The sequence below is a fragment of the Vicugna pacos genome, chromosome 34 (assembly GCF_048564905.1).
Source record: "Vicugna pacos chromosome 34, VicPac4, whole genome shotgun sequence".
Lineage (NCBI taxonomy): Eukaryota > Metazoa > Chordata > Mammalia > Artiodactyla > Camelidae > Vicugna > Vicugna pacos.
The window spans coordinates 13,463,135-13,485,795 of record NC_133020.1 but is presented as its reverse complement, the minus strand read 5'-3'; the positions used below and the strand labels follow the sequence as shown (position 1 = coordinate 13,485,795).

Genomic DNA, 22,661 nt, shown 5'->3' with positions numbered 1-22,661 from the left:
ATTGAAACTATGTCAGCTAGTTCATAAAAAGTAGAGAGATGCAGTTATGATACTTAATACAAGATTTATTTATTCTAAGTAGTTTTTAAACAAGGCCAACCAGTAAATTCAGTACTTTTCCATAGAATTGTTCTTAAAGTATTCTAGTGGTTTACTAACTTATAATCTATATGTTAAGATCTTTCATAGGATATTTTATTCCCCTGGAATGCTGATGGTATTGGATCAAGATATTTAAATTATTGTTTATGCAAAGTATATCTTAAATTGAGGGTTAAAGATATAAGAATAGAGTGCTTTTCTTAGGTGACCATTAAAAATAAAATATAACCACAATTAAGTAATTTTATTTAGTCCTAAATATTTCTTATTCTACTAATCTATAGTTAAGTAATCTACTTACAAGAAGTTGTCTGCACTGAACTAACAGAATTATGGAAATCGTGACCCATTCTCTTGATACAGTTATGACAGATGTTGATCCATGAAGGTAACTTTATACCAGGATGGCAGTATCCATGAGTCTCATCCCTGTAATAGTAATAGTTGACATACAGTCCTTTACTAAGTGTCTTTTGATGTTTATTTAGAAGACACGTATTTTTTTCCCTCAGGTACAGTGGCAGCAAGTATCTTGACTCTTTTTGTTTCACGATTCTCATTGTTCCAGTCTGGCCTACTTGCTCTCTACATCTAGTACACCATTTTCATCCTTAGAATTTTATTCACCATCGTAGGGATTTCTCTCACCCCTCTTCTATTTAGGACCTTTGTTTTCCTTGTGCTATGTCTTTTTGTTGACTTACTCTGTCCTTAGGTGGAGGGGACCACATTCTCTGGTAGCTTTTGAGAAAGAGTATATGGGAAATATGTTTTTTGAGACCATGTGTGTCTGAAAATTATTCTGTATTTTTATGCTTAATTGATAGTTTGGCTAGGTATAGAAGGCTAGGTTGGAAATCATTTTTTGCTTTGTTTTGTTTTTAGAATTTTGAAGGCACTTTTCCATTATCATCTTCTGTTACTACTGAGAAATCTGAAGCCATTCTTATTTTTGATTTTTTTTTCCTCAATGGAAGCATGTAGAATCTGTTATTAGTTTTCAAGTGTTGTGAAATTTTACTTTAATTCCTTAACATGGATCTGTTTATCATTGTTTGCTGGCATTCATCAGGTCCTTTCAGTTTGACAACTCTTGCCTTTGAGTCCTGGAAGTTTCTCTTACATGATTTCATTGTTGATATTTTCTGACATTCTGTCATTCCATTGTGAATTTTTTGATGGATACTCGGATTTTCTTTTCTCTCCTATTTACAACTTTTTCTTTTTGTTCAGGTAGATTCTTTATCATCAGGTCCTTCTATTGAATTTTTCACTTTTTTTCTATCATGTCATTAATTTCTATTTCATATTCCCAGACTGTAATATTCTGTTCATGACACATGAATACAGCATCTTTTAATATCTGTGGATGTTAATATATTCTTGAAGTTTTCTCCCTGCATAGTATTTTGCTTGTGTTTTGTTGTTTTATTGTGGGTTTGTTTGGGTTTTTTTTTTTGTCTCTGTCTTCCATGTTAGACTTTTCTTAGTTGCCTGACTGTATTATAGGTTGTGGAAGATTAAAAAGTTGTTTAGAATATCTTAATTTATCTGTTTTGAACTTCATTCTAGGCTGATCTGTGTGGGCTATTTTTGGAGAGCTCCCAAGACCTTAAGGCCTTGTGTCTTGTTCTTGTTAAATATCCTTAGAGAGTAGTCTTCCGTTTTCATGGAGAGTAAGGATCTGATTACCAGCATTCTGGGAGATTAATGGAGAAAGTTTTCTTCAGTGAGCAATCAGTCCCTCTCTTTTTGGTATGCTGCTCTCATTTTTAACTGTGGATATTGTTCTCAGATCTTTGCTAGGATTGGGGAGAGCAGGTATTCAGTGGAATGTGGTGAGGGCATCTAAGGTGTCTTACTGCTTCACAAACAGCTTTCACTAGTACTCTTTTTTAGTCACACTGTCCTACTATTTGCTCCCTTTATCCCAATTTCCAAGTGCTTAGTTCTTCTAGTTTCTATGTCTTTTGAAGTTGCTGCCATGTAAAACAAATTGGTTCATAATTTTTCCCCAGGGCAAGTTGGAATATGGTGTTTTGGGAACTGCTAAGTTAGTTACTCGTGGTTCTGCTTATTTTCCAGCTCACTGAATCTTTGTAGTTATTGTCCCTTTTACTTTTCTCCTTTATGCCTTCCAAAAATACCTTTACTATAGTTTTAGTGGAATTTGAGGGAGTGAAGTTAGGTGTTTTCAGTTTACCATCTTAATAACTTTCTAACTTTACTTTTTCTTTTAATATGTATAATATTGATAGGAACTTGTGTAATTAAAGTACGCTAAATAAATAAATGAAAAGAGTATTTACTTTCTACTCAAGACAGTGAAATATTTTTAGGTTCCACAGAATTTTTAACATTTTGCATGTGCAGAGTTTTCTAATAGTGTGATATATGATATATAAAAAGAGTAGTAGTTGACTAAAGTTAATTCTCATAGTTCTTTTTCATTACTACTTGTGTGACCTCTGGCAGATGATGACATTCTCTGGTCATAAAAATTTGAGCTTATACCACTTTCATTTTACATGGTCATTGTAAGAATGAAATGAAAAAATTAATGTGAAAAGTGTTAGTTTTATTTAGGAAGAGGTAAAATATTGAGTAATCATGGAAATGTTTACCTAACATTAGAAATGCCTTCCAAATGTGTTTGCTTTTACAAATAAGCAATAATTGGTTTTATTAAGACTGACCTTACCTAAAACAAGTTTCTTACAATCTATGACATCATATAATCAAGCTGTGTTCTTTATTAGTAATATTAAAAAATTTTAAAGTAAATAATATACTTGTTTTTATAATTTCCTATAGATTCCTCAGAGTTCAACTATTTTAAGCACATATTAGCTCCTATGTAGTACCTATAAAAACCCTTTAAAAACTGAAAAATGCTCTACAAAAGATATTTTTTCCATCTTGGGTTTTGAAGTGCATAGCTTTTTAGGTCAAGACTAATAAAAACTAAGCTGACTTCCTCTTCCTAGAAAGTAAGAGCGGAGATCCCAAAGTTGAAGGTTCTTGAAGGATGTAGAATTTTCTGCGATTTTTGTGGTAGAAATGAAAACACTGAGAATTAATTTCAACTCACCATCTATTGATCAAATAAATACTATGTTTCACTATGGAAGTGAGTGGAAATTGAATTAAGATGTGATTTCTGTCCTTTAAGAACTCATATATAAAGATATCAGTAATGAAATGTGCTAAGTATGATGATAGTATATATAAAAGATCTGGAGAGAGCAATTACTCTTGCTTTGGGGGTTGGGCTTAGTTAAGGAGAAAGAAAGGAGAACAAGGAAAGGATTGTCAGTGATAAGATAATTTAGGTTAAATCATAAATAATATTTATTGGGTGAACTGGAATAGTTTCTTTGGGATAAAGTGAAATGTTGGCAATGGCACCAGTTATCTGAATAACAGCCTATCTTTCCTTCCTAAATTGTTTCCATGAGGCACAGAAACAGAACCAATGTGGGAAGGGATGGAGAAAGCTCCAGCGGGCTCAGGCTGAGTATAGTAGGATATATTTCAGCTCTTAGTGCTTCTGTGAAATTATTCAATCTCTGAGTGTGCTTCCTTAGTCACAAATTGAAGATAAAACCTACCTTGTAGTGTTAGTGTGAGAATTAGTTTAAATAATGTATAGAAAACTTATCTGAAGGATTGATTGATATTAATGTACTTCCCTATTCCTTTGTTTTCTAAATTCCTTGTGTGAAATGGACAGTCAGTATATTTATTGATTTGACTTATGTGCCTTGGGATAATAGAGAAAATATACTAAATTGATAGTAAAATTATTGTCGTGGCTGGAGGAGGATTGGCATAAGGGAACTTAGATTATGTCTCTTATTTTGAAATCTAAATTGAGTGAAAAGTAGTTCTTATAGCCAATAGTAGTAGCCAGCAGCTCAGCTTGCCCAGGAAAGCTTAGACTGAGAAAAAAGTAGTTAGAATTTACATTGGAAACGCATTTGGCAAGACAGGGGAGGCTTAAGGGAGTGTGGGGGAGGAGCGTACATTTGAAAGTATGTTACATAATTTAAATCTTTGTGGAACAGATTTCCAAAAGATCTGCTTCTTGAATATCCAAAGTTGTTCATCAGGCAGCTTTAAATGTTTTGGCTATTTGTCCCCCCATTAACCTTAGTCACATTGTAGTGCTATAGGAATGTCTGTATCCTGATTGAATCTTTTCAGTTTACCAGCCTCTTCTTTTAATGAATAGATTTGAGCCACACTCAGAGACTCCATTATATTTTTGAAGAATTAATGTGGCTTGGATCGAATGTAACTTTTTTTTCCCTGATACTGTACTTAGAGTAGTTTTTACAGACATTGTCCAGTTTACCTCATGGAGAATAAATAAGGACCTTTTAAAAGCGGAGTATTTTTTTAAACTTTTATTGTGGAAAATTTCAAATATAAACAGAAATAGAATGAAATAATGAGCTCCATGTGCCCATTACTCAGCTTGAACAATCATCAGTTTATGGGGCCAATCTCCCTTTTGCTATATCCCTATCACCCCCTTACACCCTTAACAAGGTTTAATAAATACCTGCATCTAGTGGTAGAGACAAGATAGCATAAGGCAGCTAAATTTTAGGAAGGTAAATTAAGGAAAAGACAAGGAAAAGATGGATTTTCTAGCTAATGTGAGCTATCAGCAAACAGGTTCTTTCTGTGCTTTTGTTCTTCTCTTGATGATTAGGCTACTGTTAAGACAAATTTGTCTTGCTAATACACCCACTTTCTGACTGAATTTTACCCTTTTGTTCTTCCTATTTGTTTTTTCCCTGGGGATGTCTACATTCTTTATTTTTATTTGCTTTCCACTAATGTCAAAATGTTGGGAGATCTGTGCCAGGGCATGAAATTTAATTTGCTCTGGGACCAAACACTCACCTGGAGATGTCTTTGTGACCATCTGGACTACAGAAGAGAAGAAATTGTTTTTATCTTTATGGCAGGTTAGTCAAAATAAGCTTTGTTGCCATCATATCTCTAATATCTCTAGTCCTCCCCAGCAGTTACTTAAAATTATTGTCAAGATTCAAAAATTTGATTGCAAGCTTTAACCATTCTGCTACATTTGAGCACTTTGGGGCTTAGATTCTGTGGGGAAATTTTTTAATTAGCCATCTGTAAATGGAAATTGACTATCAGGATTTAAAAAACTTAATTTTCTAGAAATTATAAAAATTGGCACTCTTTTCATGTAAAAAGTACTATTAAAGATGGGGAAAAAAAAAGGGCCTTGAGCAGAATTTTACTCCTTTTTTTTTTTTTCTGGACTGAAATGGAGGCTTTCTTTCAAGCGAATTCCCTGATGTTTGCTGTGTGTGATTTGGCTCTATCTCTGTAACTGCTAATATGTGGCATGGACTTCAAGCTCTCTGGAATATGGATGTGCCCAAACTCTGTATTGCAAGTCGGGATTCACAGGCATTATGTTACAAAACTGGCTTGCTGCCTTCTCTGTTTTCTGTGTTCTGAGTAGCTGCATTGTTTGTTGCAGTGTGTGCATTAGCTGTTGTCTGTGTTCAGTTTCCTGCAGACTGACAAAGTGGGAGGGGCTTTGTTTGATACATAGCTGAATTTTCACTGTGGGAGTTCTTGAGTGCACATTGCAGCCATCTTAATTACACTTTAGTGCAACTGAGACAGTGCAGCTGTCTCAAAATGGCTGCTAGCCTGGTCTTTGTAGCTGCTTAGGCAGCCACTATGCCACTGAGGAGACTTGTCACATGCATCTGGACCAGAGGTAAGAACCAGTTACTGTTTCTCTCTGAACATTTTAATTAAAAAACATTTGCATTTTACTGAGTTTATATAGGAAGGCGAACTTAGAGCTTTCTTGCTAAGAAGTTGAAATGTTTGCTGATAGAACCTTTAAGCCTCTGTTATGGAAACAGTACATAGGATAGTGAGGTCAAAGGTTAAATTCTTGTAATTTCTCACCATCTTATGTTCTGTCATTGCCAGAACATTTTATCACCACAGTAGTGCTTTGCTGGCCCTGATTAACTTAATGTTTTTTTTTTATGTTGGATATTCTAGCTTATTTGATATTTATTTGTAGAAATTAAAACAATATATTATCTCAAAAGATTTTTGTTTTTAAAAGATTCCATAAATAAGGCTTGTTTTGTACGAGTATTACCATTTTTGTGTGTTTGTGTGTGTGTTTTGGAGGTATTGTTTGGTAGCTTTCTGGGAAGAATGTTAATTCTCTGGCTGTAAATCACAGTTATAGAAATAAAAAAGATTTTTTAAACACTGTTAGACGTTTTGTACAAGGGTTTGAATTCTTTTTCATTATTCTGCCTCCTCCTGGCGATCCAATTCTTTCACATTTTTGATGGGGCTAGCATTTTATACTGATTATTTTTTGCTTATATTGGCATTTTGAATCAGATTTTGAATTTAGAAATAGTTCATATCTTCTAGGTCTGGATACCCCTTTTCTTTATATCTAATATATTCTAATGCAAGAGGCCAGAAATAAATCTCAAGTTTTTAGTTAATTAAGTGGTATTAATTGTTAACATCCATTTTATCTTAGTTAAAACCTGTGTTATATTTAAAAGTAATAACTCAGTAATTTTGTAAATTTAGTTTCAAAATTTTCAAAAAAGCTTTCCTAACATTGTTCTGAAGTAGAAATGTTTATTGAGATATTGTAAGTCCATAGTAACCCAGAAAGGTAGGAGAATGAAATTTATATTCACATATTATTTCAGATAGCAGAACAGTGAGTTATACTTAAAGCACTGATGTTTGAATCACAGTACTTATTAAAATTTTTTCTAAATAATATAGTGCATTCCTCTAGCTTAATCACTAGAGTATTATGAACATATCCCTGACTAATGTGATATAGAACAGTAAGTTTTGAACTTTCTAAATACAGCAACTTTTATAAAACAGCAACTTTTGCACCTTAAATTCTTATGAAGGACCCCAGTAAAGATATGTATCTTATTGTTGTGTAGTTATTTTATAGTGTAAATATATAGCATTTTAAAATTAGAAGTTTATTTATTAAAATGAGAACAATTAGACTGTTATGAAAACAAAAGTTTGAAACTGGATCATTTATGACAGTTATGATTTTATTAGTGTCAGACTCGTGGTTGCTTATTTGTAGAAATCCAGGCACTGAAGGACTGTGTAATTCACTTGGAAAAGTATTCTAGAACATATATTCTTTATGTTCTTTTTTGATTTATAAATTTTCATGAAGATAGTGTATTAAGATGTATATTTACACAATTTAATAGTTTAAAATTATTGCCTTGCTACAAAATTGTGTTTTTATTTGTTCTTAGTTTTTAACAAAATTATTGTTTTCCCTAACTTAATCAGTATTTATTTGGTCAGTGGCCTAAAATCTATTTGGGATTATTAGCTCAGTTTCTTTAATGAGCTGTAGTATGTTTATTTGACTTTCGTTAACTTCTTACTATGTAAAGTTGTTGGGACTATTTTGTGTGATATAATGGATCCTCCTAATCTGAACATTTCTTTATGTAAATCCATATATGAGCTTTCTCCGAAAAAGAAAAAGAACAGCAAATCCAATATGTGCGACAAATTCAATGTATGTGAGAGATTCCGTCCATCACGCATTTCGGTAAGGTTGTGCTCTGGAGTGAGTGTGACATGGGAAAGTGTATGTGCTGTGACTAATCACTCTTATTTTTTCTGCCTCTCATGATATGAACAGCTCACTGTATTTTGAGAATTGCATATAGTGCAAGCCAGCTACTTGGTTTGATATTCTTCATTGCTGGAGAGATAAACTGGCTAGGTTGAAATGATTGATCAACTTATATTAACCTTCGGAGTAGGACCTCGAGGAAGTTTTAATAATCTATTCTTCTTGCATTCTATTGTGGACTGTAAAATTTACATCCACCCCCTCCTCCACAAGATGAACCCACTGATTGTTACCTATACATGGGGAAACATCAACACTCTGTGGTTACTCAGGATAGTATTGTTATTATTAAATTTTTTCAGTGCCATGTTGCATTTTTGCAACTATAAGCATAAACCAGACCTGGGATTGTTACTTTTGGGATTAGTGACAGTTTTCACATTTTCAATGCTGAATTCCAGGCTAGCTATTATGCTGAATAATTGAGGGTATGAAAAACCGGTGCTGGATAATTAGATGTTATGTTATTATTTTGTCACTTCTTGTCCTCCCCATTTGTTTAACCTTTTTCACAAACCATTTCACTAGCATAAGCCTTTAAGAGGAATGTAGAGGTCGAGGAAAGAACACTGACCACTAGAGCTGAATTTCTGTTTTGCTACCTTTTCCTTATATTGGGCAACTCATTCTGTTTTCTGATTCTTGTTTCCTCATCTATAAAATGGGGTGAAAGTCATATTTATTTGGCAAGGCTATGTTGAGTATCAGTTTACGTAATGTTTCTGAATAGCACAAGGAAATATTCCACTAATATCTGTCATGCTGCTTTTGTAGTAATATTTGAATTCTCTTCAATTTATTTACTTTTCAGATGTCATATACTTTATCAAATGTGATTAGATCAGAGCATGTGGTATGTTTAGAAAGTATGGGAAATTTCTTATGGAACTCATGCTCAGAAACAAGAAGTACTAACTAACACTAGTATGTCCACTTGGTAATATGATATATTCATGTTTGTACTGCTGGGTCCTACTCTGTTAAATAAATTAGCCATCCTTTGCTGTAGTGGATAGTGGCAGATGTATTTATTAAGTAAAGCCAATATAGAATGTTTTCATTAGAGAATTAGAGGAGTGGGAGAAATATTTCATTTCTGGTCTGTTTGAGTTCTCCAAGTGTGTAGTGAGAAAATAATTTCTGTGAAGAGATGACTTTGAATTCAGAGCCTAGAGTTTTATATATTTCAGTACAAATGCGAATCTTTACAGTATAGTTCTCTTTCAGTGGCCACAAACTGGCAGCCAACAGACTTCTTTCATCCTTTAAGCACTACCCTATTTCTCTAGTTAACATTTAAAGCTGTCAGATTTTACACAAAAATCTGCATGTCTCATCTTTTGAAATATAGAAGATTGAGCAATGCTAGGAATGTATTTTTGGGAAAAATAATCTATAGTTGAGTATCTACTGTCTCCTTCAGTTAGGGCCTATTCCTCACATCTGTTCCTTTTCATTGATTCGCATTACCTTCTGGGCTCCTTGTAAGCTGTTCCATTTAAATCCCTATCCTGCTTACTTGACAGATTGTTGGCAGCTCTTAATATCTAAGATACAGCTTCTAATCCAGAAGAAAGGAAACATAAGTAAAATCTAGCTGACTTCACTTGGTAGGAGAGACAGCATATATAAAGTCAGTTTATTCTTTAGAAGATATGGCATCTTTGCTAACCTTTTTCTTGTCCTGGTTTTTATATTAGAATACCATGGTGGCTGACTGAAGGAGAGCCAGTGATAATCAGCAAAAAGTGATGATTGACTGAAAGCAAAGCAATTAAAAAAATACCAATTACAAACATAAGCACCTTCAGGTCTTTTAATTGGTAATAAATTATTTTTTCTTTAAGTGTTATCACTGTATTAAAGACATCAGTATTTATTAACTTGATGTTCTTGATGATATTGAATAAAAAATGTTACATTATATTCAAGATATTCAGATTACTGTATAGGTAAATGAAATAAACTTTGTAAAAGATTTTTGCCTAAATTGATTGAGCTAAGAAGTTTTAGCACTTAAAATGAGTAAGTTCCTGAAAGAAAGTTTTCTTAAATGCACTAGACTAGATAATTTCAGAGGCTGTTAATATACTTGTTTTGTTGAAATTTTGCTTCTGTTTGCATAACATTCACCATAACTATGTGAAGACTACCTTGATGATCCACGAAACATGGTGGTTTAGAATCATGATCTGATGTGAATTTGAATTCCACATTTTCCAGAGTAAAAGCCAGCTTCTTAGCATTCATGTCATACTATGTCATTGGTAACTCCAGGGAAGTGCTAAAAGAATTTTACTCACTTTTATAAAATGTCTTTCAAGTTAGAGTGAAAACTTTAGCAAAAATTGAAAAAACAGTTAATTTGCACAGGAAACATTGACTGACTCCCCTCCTTTCCCCCCTTATTACACTCTCCAAAGAGAAGGTGATTTGGGAGAAAGTTTAAAGTTTATTCAAATAAGGGATTTGTAATGAATTGCTCAGGTTAGAACTTTCACAAAGTGTTCTCTGTTAGTAATTTGTAACAGTTTATTGGTCATTAATGTGTGAATATGGAAATGATGAAAACAGTGCTTAATGACTCAGTGAATCTTTGAGTTTAATGAAAGAGGGAGTGTAACACCAGAAAAAAGTCTGAGTTGCTTCTGTGTCAGCCTGTGAGCTTCTACCTTCCCTGCTGAAGTAAACCAGACACTACAGCCCAGCAGAGCCATCTGACCTGGTGATTTCCTTTGCTAATATACAAGTCTCATGGTATGCAAAGTGAAAAGTGTTAGAAGTCAGGAAACACTTATTTTTTATTCTAGTGTTGCTATTAAGTAGTTGCATGGTTTGGATAAATTATTTAAGCTCTTAATGCCATTCTGTGAGCATTAAATGAGGGAGGTAGTTGGACTAGATAAGGAGTCAGGGAAGAACACAAACTTTGGAATCAAAGTCAAGGTGAATTCATGTTCTTCAGTTCACTAGAAGTTTATGTGAAAAATGTATAATAGTGCTCAAAGTATAATGTCTGTTTGTAGTAAGTGCTTAATAGATCTTATGCATTATTTTTTATGGGATGAGGCTAAGTTGCCTATTTTCAGAACTTTAGTTTTCTTACCTTTGAAATGGGGCTAAAGTACTATACAGAGTTGATACTGGAATTTTAATGAGCATAACAAATACAAAGTACCTAGTGCAGTGTGTGATACAAGTTAAGGATGAGTAAATAATGGTTGCTTTTTCTTCACAAGGTTCCCTCCAGCACAAATTTTTTTCTTTCTGTTTCTTTTTTTAGTCGTTATGAAATTGGGGAAAAATTGGGTACTGGATGCATTAGAAAAGGATCTTTAGGGAGAGGGGATTGTTAGGGACCTGGCTGATTTATGGTAAAAATGCCAGAGAGCAAGGTGTTTAAATCTCAAGTTGAAAACTTTAAAGAACCCAAAGGGGACAAAACAAGAATTCTTATTTGTGCTAGCGCAGCATGATAGCGGGAAAACAAAAATGGACTGTGAATTGATCGACTGATTCGACAGATTTAGCAAATATTTATTATGCACCTATTATTTGCGAAGCACTGTTTTGTTGGCTGTCATACAAGTCCCTTGCCCTCAGGGAGTTTACACTGGGGCAGGGGAAACAGGAAGACAGAAGAAAATATGAGAATGTGAAAATACTGATAGATTGAGAATGCTTGGGGGTAGGGTGGGATAGGTGATGACTGGCTAGGTGAGCCCAACTCAAAATGTGGTCTGTGGATTAGTTCAGGGTCAGTTCTAACTTATTTGGCTTTAAAAATAGAAGAATGTTTAGGTCCTTTGATTTTCAAGTACTTTTATTCAAAGAGTTGGATGTAGAAAGAAAGAAGGAAGAAGCAATATTAAAACTGGGAAGAATGCAATACTTAGATGATTTCCAAATCTGAGATTTTTAATAGCTCTTTGGATATAAGACCTTTCCTCCCACCAGGCGTAACTTCTGAAGTACACTAAATGAAGTTACACCATCTTACTACGTATTTGTCCCTGTCCCTTCATCTGCTGCTGGTGGAGCGGAAACCCTGAGAGGAGAATATAGTTGTTTGAGGAATCTATTATTGCTTATCAAAGATAACCTGGGTAGCACTTAGGATTATCCACCTATTAGAAGTCTACCAATTCCTATTGATACATAACTTTTATCACTCCCCTAATTTAGAGCCCTATTATCCTTATTGTGTAATGCGGATAATTTAAGACCTATGTTTTAAGACAGCTGAAAATAAGATTAAAAACTAAGAACGTATTTTGGATAATCCCTAGTTAGCCTATTAAATACTTCTTTTCCATTTTATGACCATTTTAGATGTGGTATTAAACTAGTTTTTTGTTTATTATTGGAAATTGAAATTTAATATGTTTATATTTAATAAAATACATAGAAAAATAGGAATGGAGGTATACAATTATTTATTAGTAGTTCATGAAGTAACTTAAAATAAATTAAACAAAGGACTTCATAGATAATGACTCAATTCTTGCCCAGTCAGATCTGGCCAATTAAAACAGTATGTGTATGATTTAGTTTCAGAAAGAATGTGCCATACAAAATATGTTCTTGTGTAGATACTTGTAATATAATATGCCTGAGTTTTGGTATTGAGTGCATGCTTTAGTAGTATTAACTAGTGGTAAATATGTTGAATTATTTAACCATCATAATATTGATACCTGAAGATGTTTTGTCTTATTATTTGGTGAAATATAAAGCAGTATAGTTCTAAGAGCAAATCTATTTAATGATCATTTACCATTTAAGTGATTATTTAACAAAATTTGAAAGGCAGCTGTATAATGGAATGAGGGCAGCTTTTAGCTAATGTGAATTATAATTTATATTCTTAATGATGGTTAAAAATAGCAGTCATTGGATTTATGCAATCATATTCATCTATGCCACAAATAAACTAAGGCTTTTGAATATCTCTTGGAGGTTAAAAATGTGGTGTGATGGGTGTATAATTTCAGTTATATAAGAGTTATAGATTGGTTTTCTTTTATTACCTGGATTTTAATCATATTAGTAAATAGATAACTAGATATATTCTAGAACCAGTCAGTGCCTGTTGGGGAACGAATGGGGGAGGGTTTACTCAGCAGTCTTCTTTAGTTTGGTCATGAAATGAGGACTGCTTTATGTAAATTGTTCTTACTGGCGCCAGCTAGCTGTAACTGCAGTCTGGCTGTTCTAGGGCAGCAAATAATATGTGTCATGGATTTCCTGTTTGGAATGTATAAGAATGCAGCCTTTTGGACTGACAGAACAGAGTTGATGCATTAGAGTAGGAGTACTGAGACCTCCACAAATGACAGTTAATATATGGAATAGTGAGAAGTTATAAACCTTAAGTTTCTATTCTGCTTTTATAAATTTATGCCTATTGATTCTATTGGGTAATATGTGGGAGGTACTTAACTGCACACAGTTGCTGCAGACCTAATAGTAGGCAGCATAGAAAGCAGTACAAAAGAATTCTGAGACTAGGCATCTTCACTAGCAACAGTCCTTTGGAAGATGTACGTTGAGTGTTTTGTGAGCTTCATTGACATGCTGTCTGTTTTCTGGCTTTTGTGGTTGATGGAATGTTTGCTGCACAAACTACACAACAGATGTGAACCACTGTTTGAAAGGAATTTTATTATGTAGCCAGTCTACTGTATTCCTGGATTTTTTTTTTAAATGAATATGAACCAGACAAGGAATTTAGGCTTAAAAAGACTGATCTAGAAATCTGCATTAGCTTTTAATGTTTATACAAATGAACTAAGTAGTAGTGGTTAACAGAAGAGGAAGTCTGTTTCACAGTCTCAAGCTGCCCACAGGTAAGAGATTCAGGTCCTTTTTCTGTGATAACCTTCCCCTCTCTTCTACCCCTCAGGCCTTATATCTGTCTCTCACCCTTGGGAAGTTTTTTTGTTTTTTTAGTTTTAGTAATACTAGGAATGGTAGATTGTTTAATGTTAATTTTCAGGAGATTCTGAATGTCATATTTGGATTTGATTTTTTAAAAAATATTTTTATCTTTTCTAATTTTCCTGAGGTTTGAGTTGAAATGAACAGTGGGCTTTGTATATGAATATTACTCATGCATACAATATGCTTATATTATATAGGAATCAGTTTTAGATCTCTTTTCATTATAGTCCTGTAACTGTGTTCTCTGTTGTAGTGACACCAGCTGGTACATACAGAGTGATGACATTTTATAACCTCACTAAACTATAAAGTTTTAGTATAAATGTACCACTTTGACTTCATCATCAAAATCAGAATGCTTATGTTTTCACAAAGGGCTCATTGACATACATTAGATAATTTATATTTATGTATATAACATGGTCAAATTTCCTAGTACCACCTTTATCATTTTCATTTCCATGTATTTAAATTTATCATCATTTTACAAAGTGAATTTAAGAATCTGAAACTAAAATGAGTGTATTAATTAGAAATTTCATTGAGTCTAATATTTTACTTCTTAAGCTAGGTGAAAGGTGCACAGGCATTTGTTATGTTATTCTTTTTTTGTATGCCTGAAAAATTGCATACAAAAAATCTCATTGAAATAAAAATAGAGAATACATAATCATTACTGTAAAAATATAAAGATTTATGTTTATTAAGAAATACATACTGATAACAGTATGGCCAGTGATAAACTATATTACTGATTCTTATAATAATTTGGGGGGATGAGTGTGGGGAGGTGAGTAAGATGGATGAGGCAAAGTGTGGTAGTAAGGCTAGCTTAGAGAAGTGGAGGAGGAAAGGAATTAGATTAGGCAGTTCTTTGCATTTACCTCCTTCTCTGGGAATTAAATAGCAGGTTCTTTCTGCAGCCTAAAAGTGTTAGTTTTTAGGTTGGACTTCAATTCTCTGGATTCTGAAAAGTAGTCTGTCATTTATTACCACTACATGGCTGAGTACTTAAAAACTAGAGGCCAGCTGAGGTAGAACACGCATGTTTCAGGGACATGAGCTATTTCCTGTTGCCTTTTGACAGTATTGCTTGGGATTTTTTAAATGATTGTTTTAATGTATGTTCTGTTGAAGTATAAAAATGTGTAAGTTTCTGAGTATGTTTCCTCTAAGTAAATAATTTCACTAGGATTGGAGAAATGGTGATAGTAGAAATACATCAGTTTTGATTAATATGCTTCTGGAGAACAGACATACCTCCAGTTGGGAAATGTTTTCAGACTTCTCTTGGGCCATTGTTTGAGAGAATGGTGGGCTGGGAAGACAGCTGAGATAGACTGACTGGTTTAGGTAAAGAGGCAAGAAGTTGTTAGACCGAAAAACAGGAATTTGTTGAATGCTATTAGAGTTGGGGGTCATAGCAAAGAAAGATGATGGGAAATAGGACAGAGGAGTATTCTGTATATAGACAAATAAACCTAAAGGGAAGCATGTAAGACACAAATAAAAGCTATGAGCATAAAGATATATATAATCTTTGAGACTATTGAGGTTGAGTGTGCATGACCCAAAAATCTGGGTGATACAATTTGAGTTTTTAGTTTTTGTGTTCCTCTTAGGCAACAAAATTTATTTAGCAAGGCAATGTAGACTCAGCTGTCTTCGAAGTGAGATAGACTTAAGTGGTCAAGGAGTTCTAACATCACACTTTACACAGGAATCTACTGTTTGGTATTCCTGACAGGTAATTTTCTAGCTTCTGCTTCAATTTTTCTAAATGACAGAAGGCAATCTGTGATTTCCTAAGAAGTTCCTTCTTTTGTTGGACATCTTGAAAAATTAACATTTGCAGATTTTTGAGACCAAATTGACCTTCCTTGGTTTTTTTTTCTGCCCTCTACCTTGTGTCTGTCTCTTTCTTTATGTATCTGTATCTTTTTTTACATGATAGATCTGCACTATTTAGAGAAAACCATTAAAATTCTCTTGTGTTTTCTAGGCTAAATATCCTCCATTTTTTCCAACTATTTCTCACACACTATTTTGTTCTAGTTCATCCTATCGTTTGTCTGTTTTTAGAAGTCTATGACACTCAAAACTAAATAGACATTGAAAAATGTCCCCCTTCTCTGACTGTGTACTTCAGCAGTTAACTTTGCATTGACGTTTTTGGCAGCTACCTCCCACTGTTGAATTTTATTGAGTTTGTAGTAAGTTAAAATCCCTTAGTCTTTTTCGTGTATTCCATTGATAACATTTAATGTACTTGAATACTTGAACCAAGTGTGTTATGTTATATTTTAGTTATATCCTCTTCATAATTTCTAATATTGTTTATTATGCTTTCGATTCTCCTTGCTATATTTCCCCCCTGTTAGTAGTCTCTTCAAAGAACTGACTTGGTTTCGTTGATTTCTTGCTGTTTTGAGTTTTCTATTATAATTTCTCATTTTTATTGTAATTACTGATTGGGTTTATGACTTTCTTCTTTTACTAGCATTTTTAAGTTTGTGCTTTTAATTTAAAAAAATATATATAATATAATTTAAGTTATATTAATTTAAATATACGCATTTAAGTTTTTCTCCTGAGTATCATTTTAGTTGAATTCTCTGGGTTTCTCTGGGTTATATTTTGTTAATACTTAATTGTTTTTATTATTTCATCACTGATTTCCTCCTTAATCCAAAGTCTTTTTGTTTTTTTAAACCAATTTATAAGAAGATAACTTTCCCTCTCATTTCATTAGTGTTTATCTAACTGTATTATGTTATGGTCAGAGAATGTGGCCTTTTGTGAATTTTTTTGGGGGGGTGGTCTTTGAATTTATTAATATTTCTTTGTCACCACATGCATGGTCAGTATCTATGTTGGTTGTATTCATAAAAGATTCATTCTCTGGGTTTGTTGGATATACACTTCCATTTATTTTTTTATTTTTCTGGCATGTAAATTGAGAAATACATCTTTAATATTGCTTTTGTTTTCTTCATCTGTGGATTTTAGAAAAGGTGTGTTTATCTTTTATTGTGGATTTATTAGTTTTCCCCTGAGTTTTTAAAATGTTTTTGCTTTCTGTGATTTGAAGTGATATTATTTAGGTGTATCAAAGTTAACACATTTCTAGTAGATTGTACCTTTTATCAATCAGAAATACCTTTTTTTTCTCCCATTACTTGACTTTCAATTTGAGATATTTTTTATATTTACATGTATGTTTTATGTGTATACTTAATCTCTTTTTTTGTTAGCATTTGTTTTGTATATCATTTTCCACCTCTTAGTTCTCAACCTTTCTATGCTATTTTATTATAAGGCTGGTCTCTTGTTTATAACACATTTTTTTTTGTCAATTTACCCAGCTTGAAAACTATATTATTTTTAGATTGATAGTTTTCTGTGTGTGTGTGTGTGTGTGTGTGTGTTGCATTCCACAACCTCTTAAGTCCATTAATTCCCATTCTGTAATTATCTTGGATTTTGACTCCAGAATTTTTGTTTTAAAGATGGTGGATTCTCAATTATTTCAGCCTGCCCTTGAGTTTTACTTGCTTTATGGAGCATTGTTGTTTTCATTATCTGAGTTTCTTCCTAGGATCTTCTGCTGTCTTATATTTGTAGTGTATCTTTATATAATTATATTTGCAAGTATTTGTTTCCTCAGTCTTTGCTTAGAAGTAATATCTTTATTTTTTCTATCCTTGGGGATTGCTTTTTTTTCTAGCAATAGCATTCTAGGCTGAAAATAACTTTTTCCCTGAACTTTGAGAAGTTTGAGGATATTGTTATTTATTTTAGCATTCAGTATTGCTGATGACAAGTCTGATGTCAGTTTAATTCTTATTCCTTTATAGTTAAAAATGATTTTGTTTTACTGTGTAAGTTATTAATATTTCCTCGTGTTGGTTTTCTGAAATCTTAACACAGTATGTCTAGGTGTTAAAAATTTTTTTTTTTGGCTTGTTTTAATTTAGTCCATTTTGGTAATCAGTAGGCCTTTTCTATAGAAAAAATTTTTTTCTAACTATCTGAAAAAAATTTTTTTCTTACTTTATTCTCTTTTTTCTCAGTTCTTTTTTTTTTTTTTAAAACAGCTCTTTGGTGAAAGTTGTTGCTTCTGAGTATATGACCTATGTCTCTTAGCTTTCTGTTTTTCCTTTGTATAATCTCACTCCCACCCCGTTTTTTATTGGTTGCACCCATTTTTGTGTTTGAGATTTCCTATTTTACTTTGAGGGTGTGCTGATCCAAGTGATTGTGAGGGGTGAGGAGGTGATACTTGCTGCTCATGGCATATTCTGGGAGTTTGTACTTTGAATGGTAGCTTCCCTTCCTTGTCTCTTCTGGAGCTTAGCATCTGTGTGGGTAACATTCATAAGTGTCACTACAGCCCTGGTTTAGCATTAGCATGGAAGAGATTGGGGAAAGTGGAATGAGCTTGATTGTTATATACAGATCATATAAGTGTTTTCATTTGAAAATTGAAACTGGATATCAAGTCTAAGTGAAAGGCTACATTTATATTCTGTTGTCTTCTCACCAGGTGAGCTGCTGAAACTGGTTTGGCATTTATCCTTCCAGACTTTGAAATATCACTTATATGTGTATATAAATATTTAGAATAATATTTTTTCATTTTAGAACATAATTGCATAAAAACTGGAAACATTTATTGTCTACTTATATATCTAAGAACTTTCTATTTACATTCTCATTTAATCCTCTTAATGTTTTTATGAGGAGAGGCATTATTATAGTCTAGTTTCATAGATGAGGATAGTGGGACAAGTAGAGGATAAGTATCTTGGACAGGTAACTAAACAAGGAATTGATAGTACCAGTATTCAAAGAGGTATGTCTGGCTCTGGTGTTTGTACTCTTAAGTACTGTGAGTTCTGTAGCTGCTTGTTGTACACTTAATATTCACGTCCATAAAAGAGACCTACCTCATTCTTCTTAACTTCTCTTAGTGTTCTTTATTCGTTAGTGTGGATGCTCCAATATAGTTTTTTCACTATTAATGATGGATGTTAAATTTGTTTGTTTTTGCTGTTACAGTGTAGCAGTAGGTATCCTGATACATTACCTTTTTAAACATATTACTAGTGCATCTTAAGGTAGGCACCTTAAAATGTCTTTGCTGTGTCAAAGTGATGCATAGTTCATGCTTATTTGCCCCTAAAAATGGTTATGACAATGAAATCTACCAGCAGTGTGTAATGCTACTCATTATGGCATATTATTGCTAACAATGAATAGTTGCCAGTCTGATGTATAAAAATATCTCTTCTCTTTATTTTGTCTTTTCCTGATTATTAGTGAAGTTGAACATTTTTCCTTATATTTGTGTTATGAATTGCCTGTTTGTTTCTTTTTTTATGTTTCTTCTGAATTTTTTGTACTTTTAATGCAGAAATAAATGTTACTTTTTATTCTGGGCACAAATTCCATATCACTATGCTTTTTATCTGTCAAATATTTCTAAAAGTTTGTACTTGTAGTACTTTCTGTGCATTTGAAATTGATGTTTTTTTCCTAGATTGAGTTATACATAGTTCTAATAGTTCACATATTTTCATAACTTTGTGCATTTTTTAATATGTTAATGTTTCCGGATACCTTTTATTTGCTACTCTGAATTTAATGTTTTCTTCTTCATAGAGTCTGTGTTTGAGCTTTCACTGCTTTGGTCAGGATCTCTAGAACAATATTGAATATAGTATCATGCATTTTGTTTTTGCATTTAATGGAGATGCCTATGGTGTTTTACTACTAAATAGGAAATTTCCTATTGACTTGCAGTAACCATTATCAGCTAAAGGAGCAGTCTTTATGTTCGTAATTTTCATTTTTATCAGTGAATGAGTTGGAACATATTCAATGCCTTTTCAATTTATGTTGAAAATGACAATTTTTAAACCACTTTGGGTTGTTAATACACTTCTGGATATGCTTACCTTTTTAATAGAGGTGTTTACAATGGAAAACTAGTGCAGTTTGGGATAGAAAATGTATCCCTTCGTTTAGTGGTTAACGTGGTCTACAGCGATAGAGGACTTGGATGAAAATGTGTAGTTTTTTTTTTCTTCTGGCCTTAAAGACATAGGAAGTCTCAGTCATTTCCCACAGACTGCTGTTCTAGTCTCTCCAAGGGCTATTCTTTGCACAGTATGTTATTGAGTCAGTTGTTATGCCATGAAAAGTGACATAGGTAATCACATGTCTTCTGTTCTCCAGTAGAATAGCTTCAAAGTCTTTACTTAAATGTTTAAAAGATGATAAAAAGAATTTAGAAGAGAAATTTAATAAATAATTTGGAAATACCAAAATAAGGTCTTTGATCTGAATTTGTGAACTCTGAAAAGAACTTGGTGGCTTATTGCATTTATCATTGTATTCTTAGGGCTTTTTCTTTTTCTCTTTCTTTTCTTTCCTTTTCTTTTTTAAAATTCTGGAGGCTCTAGGCTCAGTTAAGTATTTTAATGTGGCAGAGAGCCAGATTTCCAGTAGCCCTGAACTCAGCAGGTTTCTGTTGCTTAGCAACTACTTGTGAAATCTTGTGGATATAACTGAATTATAAATAGGATTATGAGCAGAAGTGCAATTGAAATTGAGACAAGAAAGAAAGGCATTTTTTTTTCCCTTTCCATTTGAATTTGAGTTATTCTTTATGCAGAGTCAGTTTTCTGAAATCTGACTCATAGAAATTGGGAGTACTAACCCTATCAAGAAGACAGCAAGGGCTTTGTAGAGGTCTTGTTTGTAATTACACATTTGAAAGCATGTGTTTAATTATTAGGATTAAATAGTCTATATTGGAGAGATGGCAGTTAATGGAAAATAGAGTACTTCTAATTTCTACGGTCATTCATGGAGAAAGATTTCCACACAGTGTAATACTGCTTGTATTTCTTTCCCACACTTAAACGTTAAAATCTACATGCAGTAACACTTTAATCTCCATTTTGGTACTTTTAGTCACGTTGTTTCTTTACTGTCTTATTTGATAAATACATAAATACACCAACCTGTCTTTACCATTCCTCAGTAAAGTGGTTTGTTTTAGAGTGCAATTTATTAAAATTTTATTTAAGAGTCAACTTTAAGGATCTCTCAGGTCTTCTAACTTACTTTCCATTTATTCCAGATGGAAAACTTAAGACCTAAAAATGTTAAATGATTTGCCTAAGTCAGATCTCTAATCTGTGTTTTTTCTGCATCATCTTCTGTTACTGATGCAGATCTAACAGCTTTTTTTTTGCACTCATATTTCATCAGTTTACACAAACTTTAATGGTATTCGGTGATTTAAAGTAAAAATGTATAACTGAATTCATAACAAGCACAACTGATATGAACAGGTTTAGATGAAAGCAGAAGAACATGAAATCTCAGTATACTTGTAGTTATCAGTCAATATGTTCACAGAATGGGTGGAAAACATTGGCTCATTTTTTATGATAGTTAGGAGGAGAGAGGTTAGGAAAGTTTCCAAAGAATAGTGTTTTTTTGGTCAGATCTGCAGATACTTTTTAGATTCTGAAAGATGAAACAAAATGGTAATTTTTGGTTTTGGATAAAGGAGCCCTGTGTTTTCTTAACTACATCACAAATTTTTAATAATAGTTTCTGGCAGCCCAAATCTGTGAAGCTATGCTTTTTAGAAACATATTCCAGAAGCGAGTAGATTATATTCTCATGCATTGTTTGCCAGAAAATTTCAGAATAAGAATGTAATTTTCCGTTTTTGCTCCCTAGGGGAGTGCTGGTCCATTCTGAGGTGTCTTCCCAGGAGAGATCTTGTTATCAAAAGCATAACTTTTTTTCTTAAATTCTAACTGAAGAAAGATATAGATTTGTAAATAAGAGTAACTCAAAAAGTTGTGGTAAATATAATTTTAATTAGACCTACAAGGGGAATAACATACTAGCAATATTGTTTGCTACAGAAGAGAAAAACTATAGGTACAAAGAAGAATTCAAGTTTACTCTGGGATGTGAAGGAAGATTAGGGTTCTTCCTTTGCTTATGATTGTTATTAAAGTTAGACTTCTGTACACATAGGCTGAGGCCACAGAACATCTGGCTCAGCTTTTAAAATCCTGTAGGTTCTTAGAGGGGAGGGTCCAGACATGGGGGAAAGAATGGAGGGATGGGATGGTGATGTTTCTGGGACTATATAATCTTCTCCAGAACATTTTAGTTGCTGTACTAATTTTCAACACTAAGGTACCATTGATTATTCAGTCCCCCTAAAATTCCAATTGGTGTGTGACAAGATGTTTAACTACTTTGAATACTGTTCTGCAAACATCATGCCTTTCCTGTTCTCTTGAAATAAAAACGGCCAGTGTAAGTAAAACTAAAAAGTACTATGACAGCTTTAAATAATACCTGAGAAAATATGAAGTGCTGAGATATATATCTAAAGTGATACCTGACTTATATACATGGAACTATAAAATACTTTTTCCTACTTGCAGTGCCTTGCTATCAAATTTTGACCCATTTGTTATATTCTTCCTCACTAACTGTAACTCATAGGTTAATTCATACTGCTTTCCTTTGTGATGAGGATCATAGTTTATTTGTTCAGATAAGTAAACAAGATCTATACACATGTAAGATTTAAGTTATCTTAAAGATGTGAATACAGTTATAGTTATATCTGGATATCCAGGTCACACATGAATACAACATTAAGAAAAATAAATAAGACAATAAACCAAGTTACTTTTCATTCAGACTAATGTTTAAAATAATAGTATTTGTGTGTTTAAAGACTTGGATAAACTTAATTTTAAAATCCAGGTATCCTTAAATATCTAGATGAAAAGGATATATTACTCAGTGGATTGCTCATTTGATTTTTTTCATCCTT

General features: G+C 33.0%; 1 protein-coding gene across 4 annotated transcripts in view; it reads left to right on the top strand.

Moving 5' to 3' along the window:
* The window catches only part of ATF7IP (activating transcription factor 7 interacting protein), a 91,656-nt gene that overhangs the window by 10,325 nt on the left and 58,670 nt on the right, over positions 1-22,661 (top strand). The window contains exons 1-2 of one of the 4 annotated variants that reach the window (XM_072954753.1): positions 5,556-5,875; positions 7,661-7,747. The exons of 1 other annotated variant lie outside the window; for it this stretch is intronic. In XM_072954753.1, the coding sequence (XP_072810854.1) occupies positions 5,859-5,875; positions 7,661-7,747 (104 nt within the window). In that variant the 5' untranslated portion in view covers positions 5,556-5,858. Of the gene's footprint in view, positions 1-5,555; positions 5,876-7,660; positions 7,748-22,661 lie in introns of those variants that run through there. 2 more of the 4 variants (XM_072954751.1, XM_031670651.2) reach the window with 2 other exon arrangements.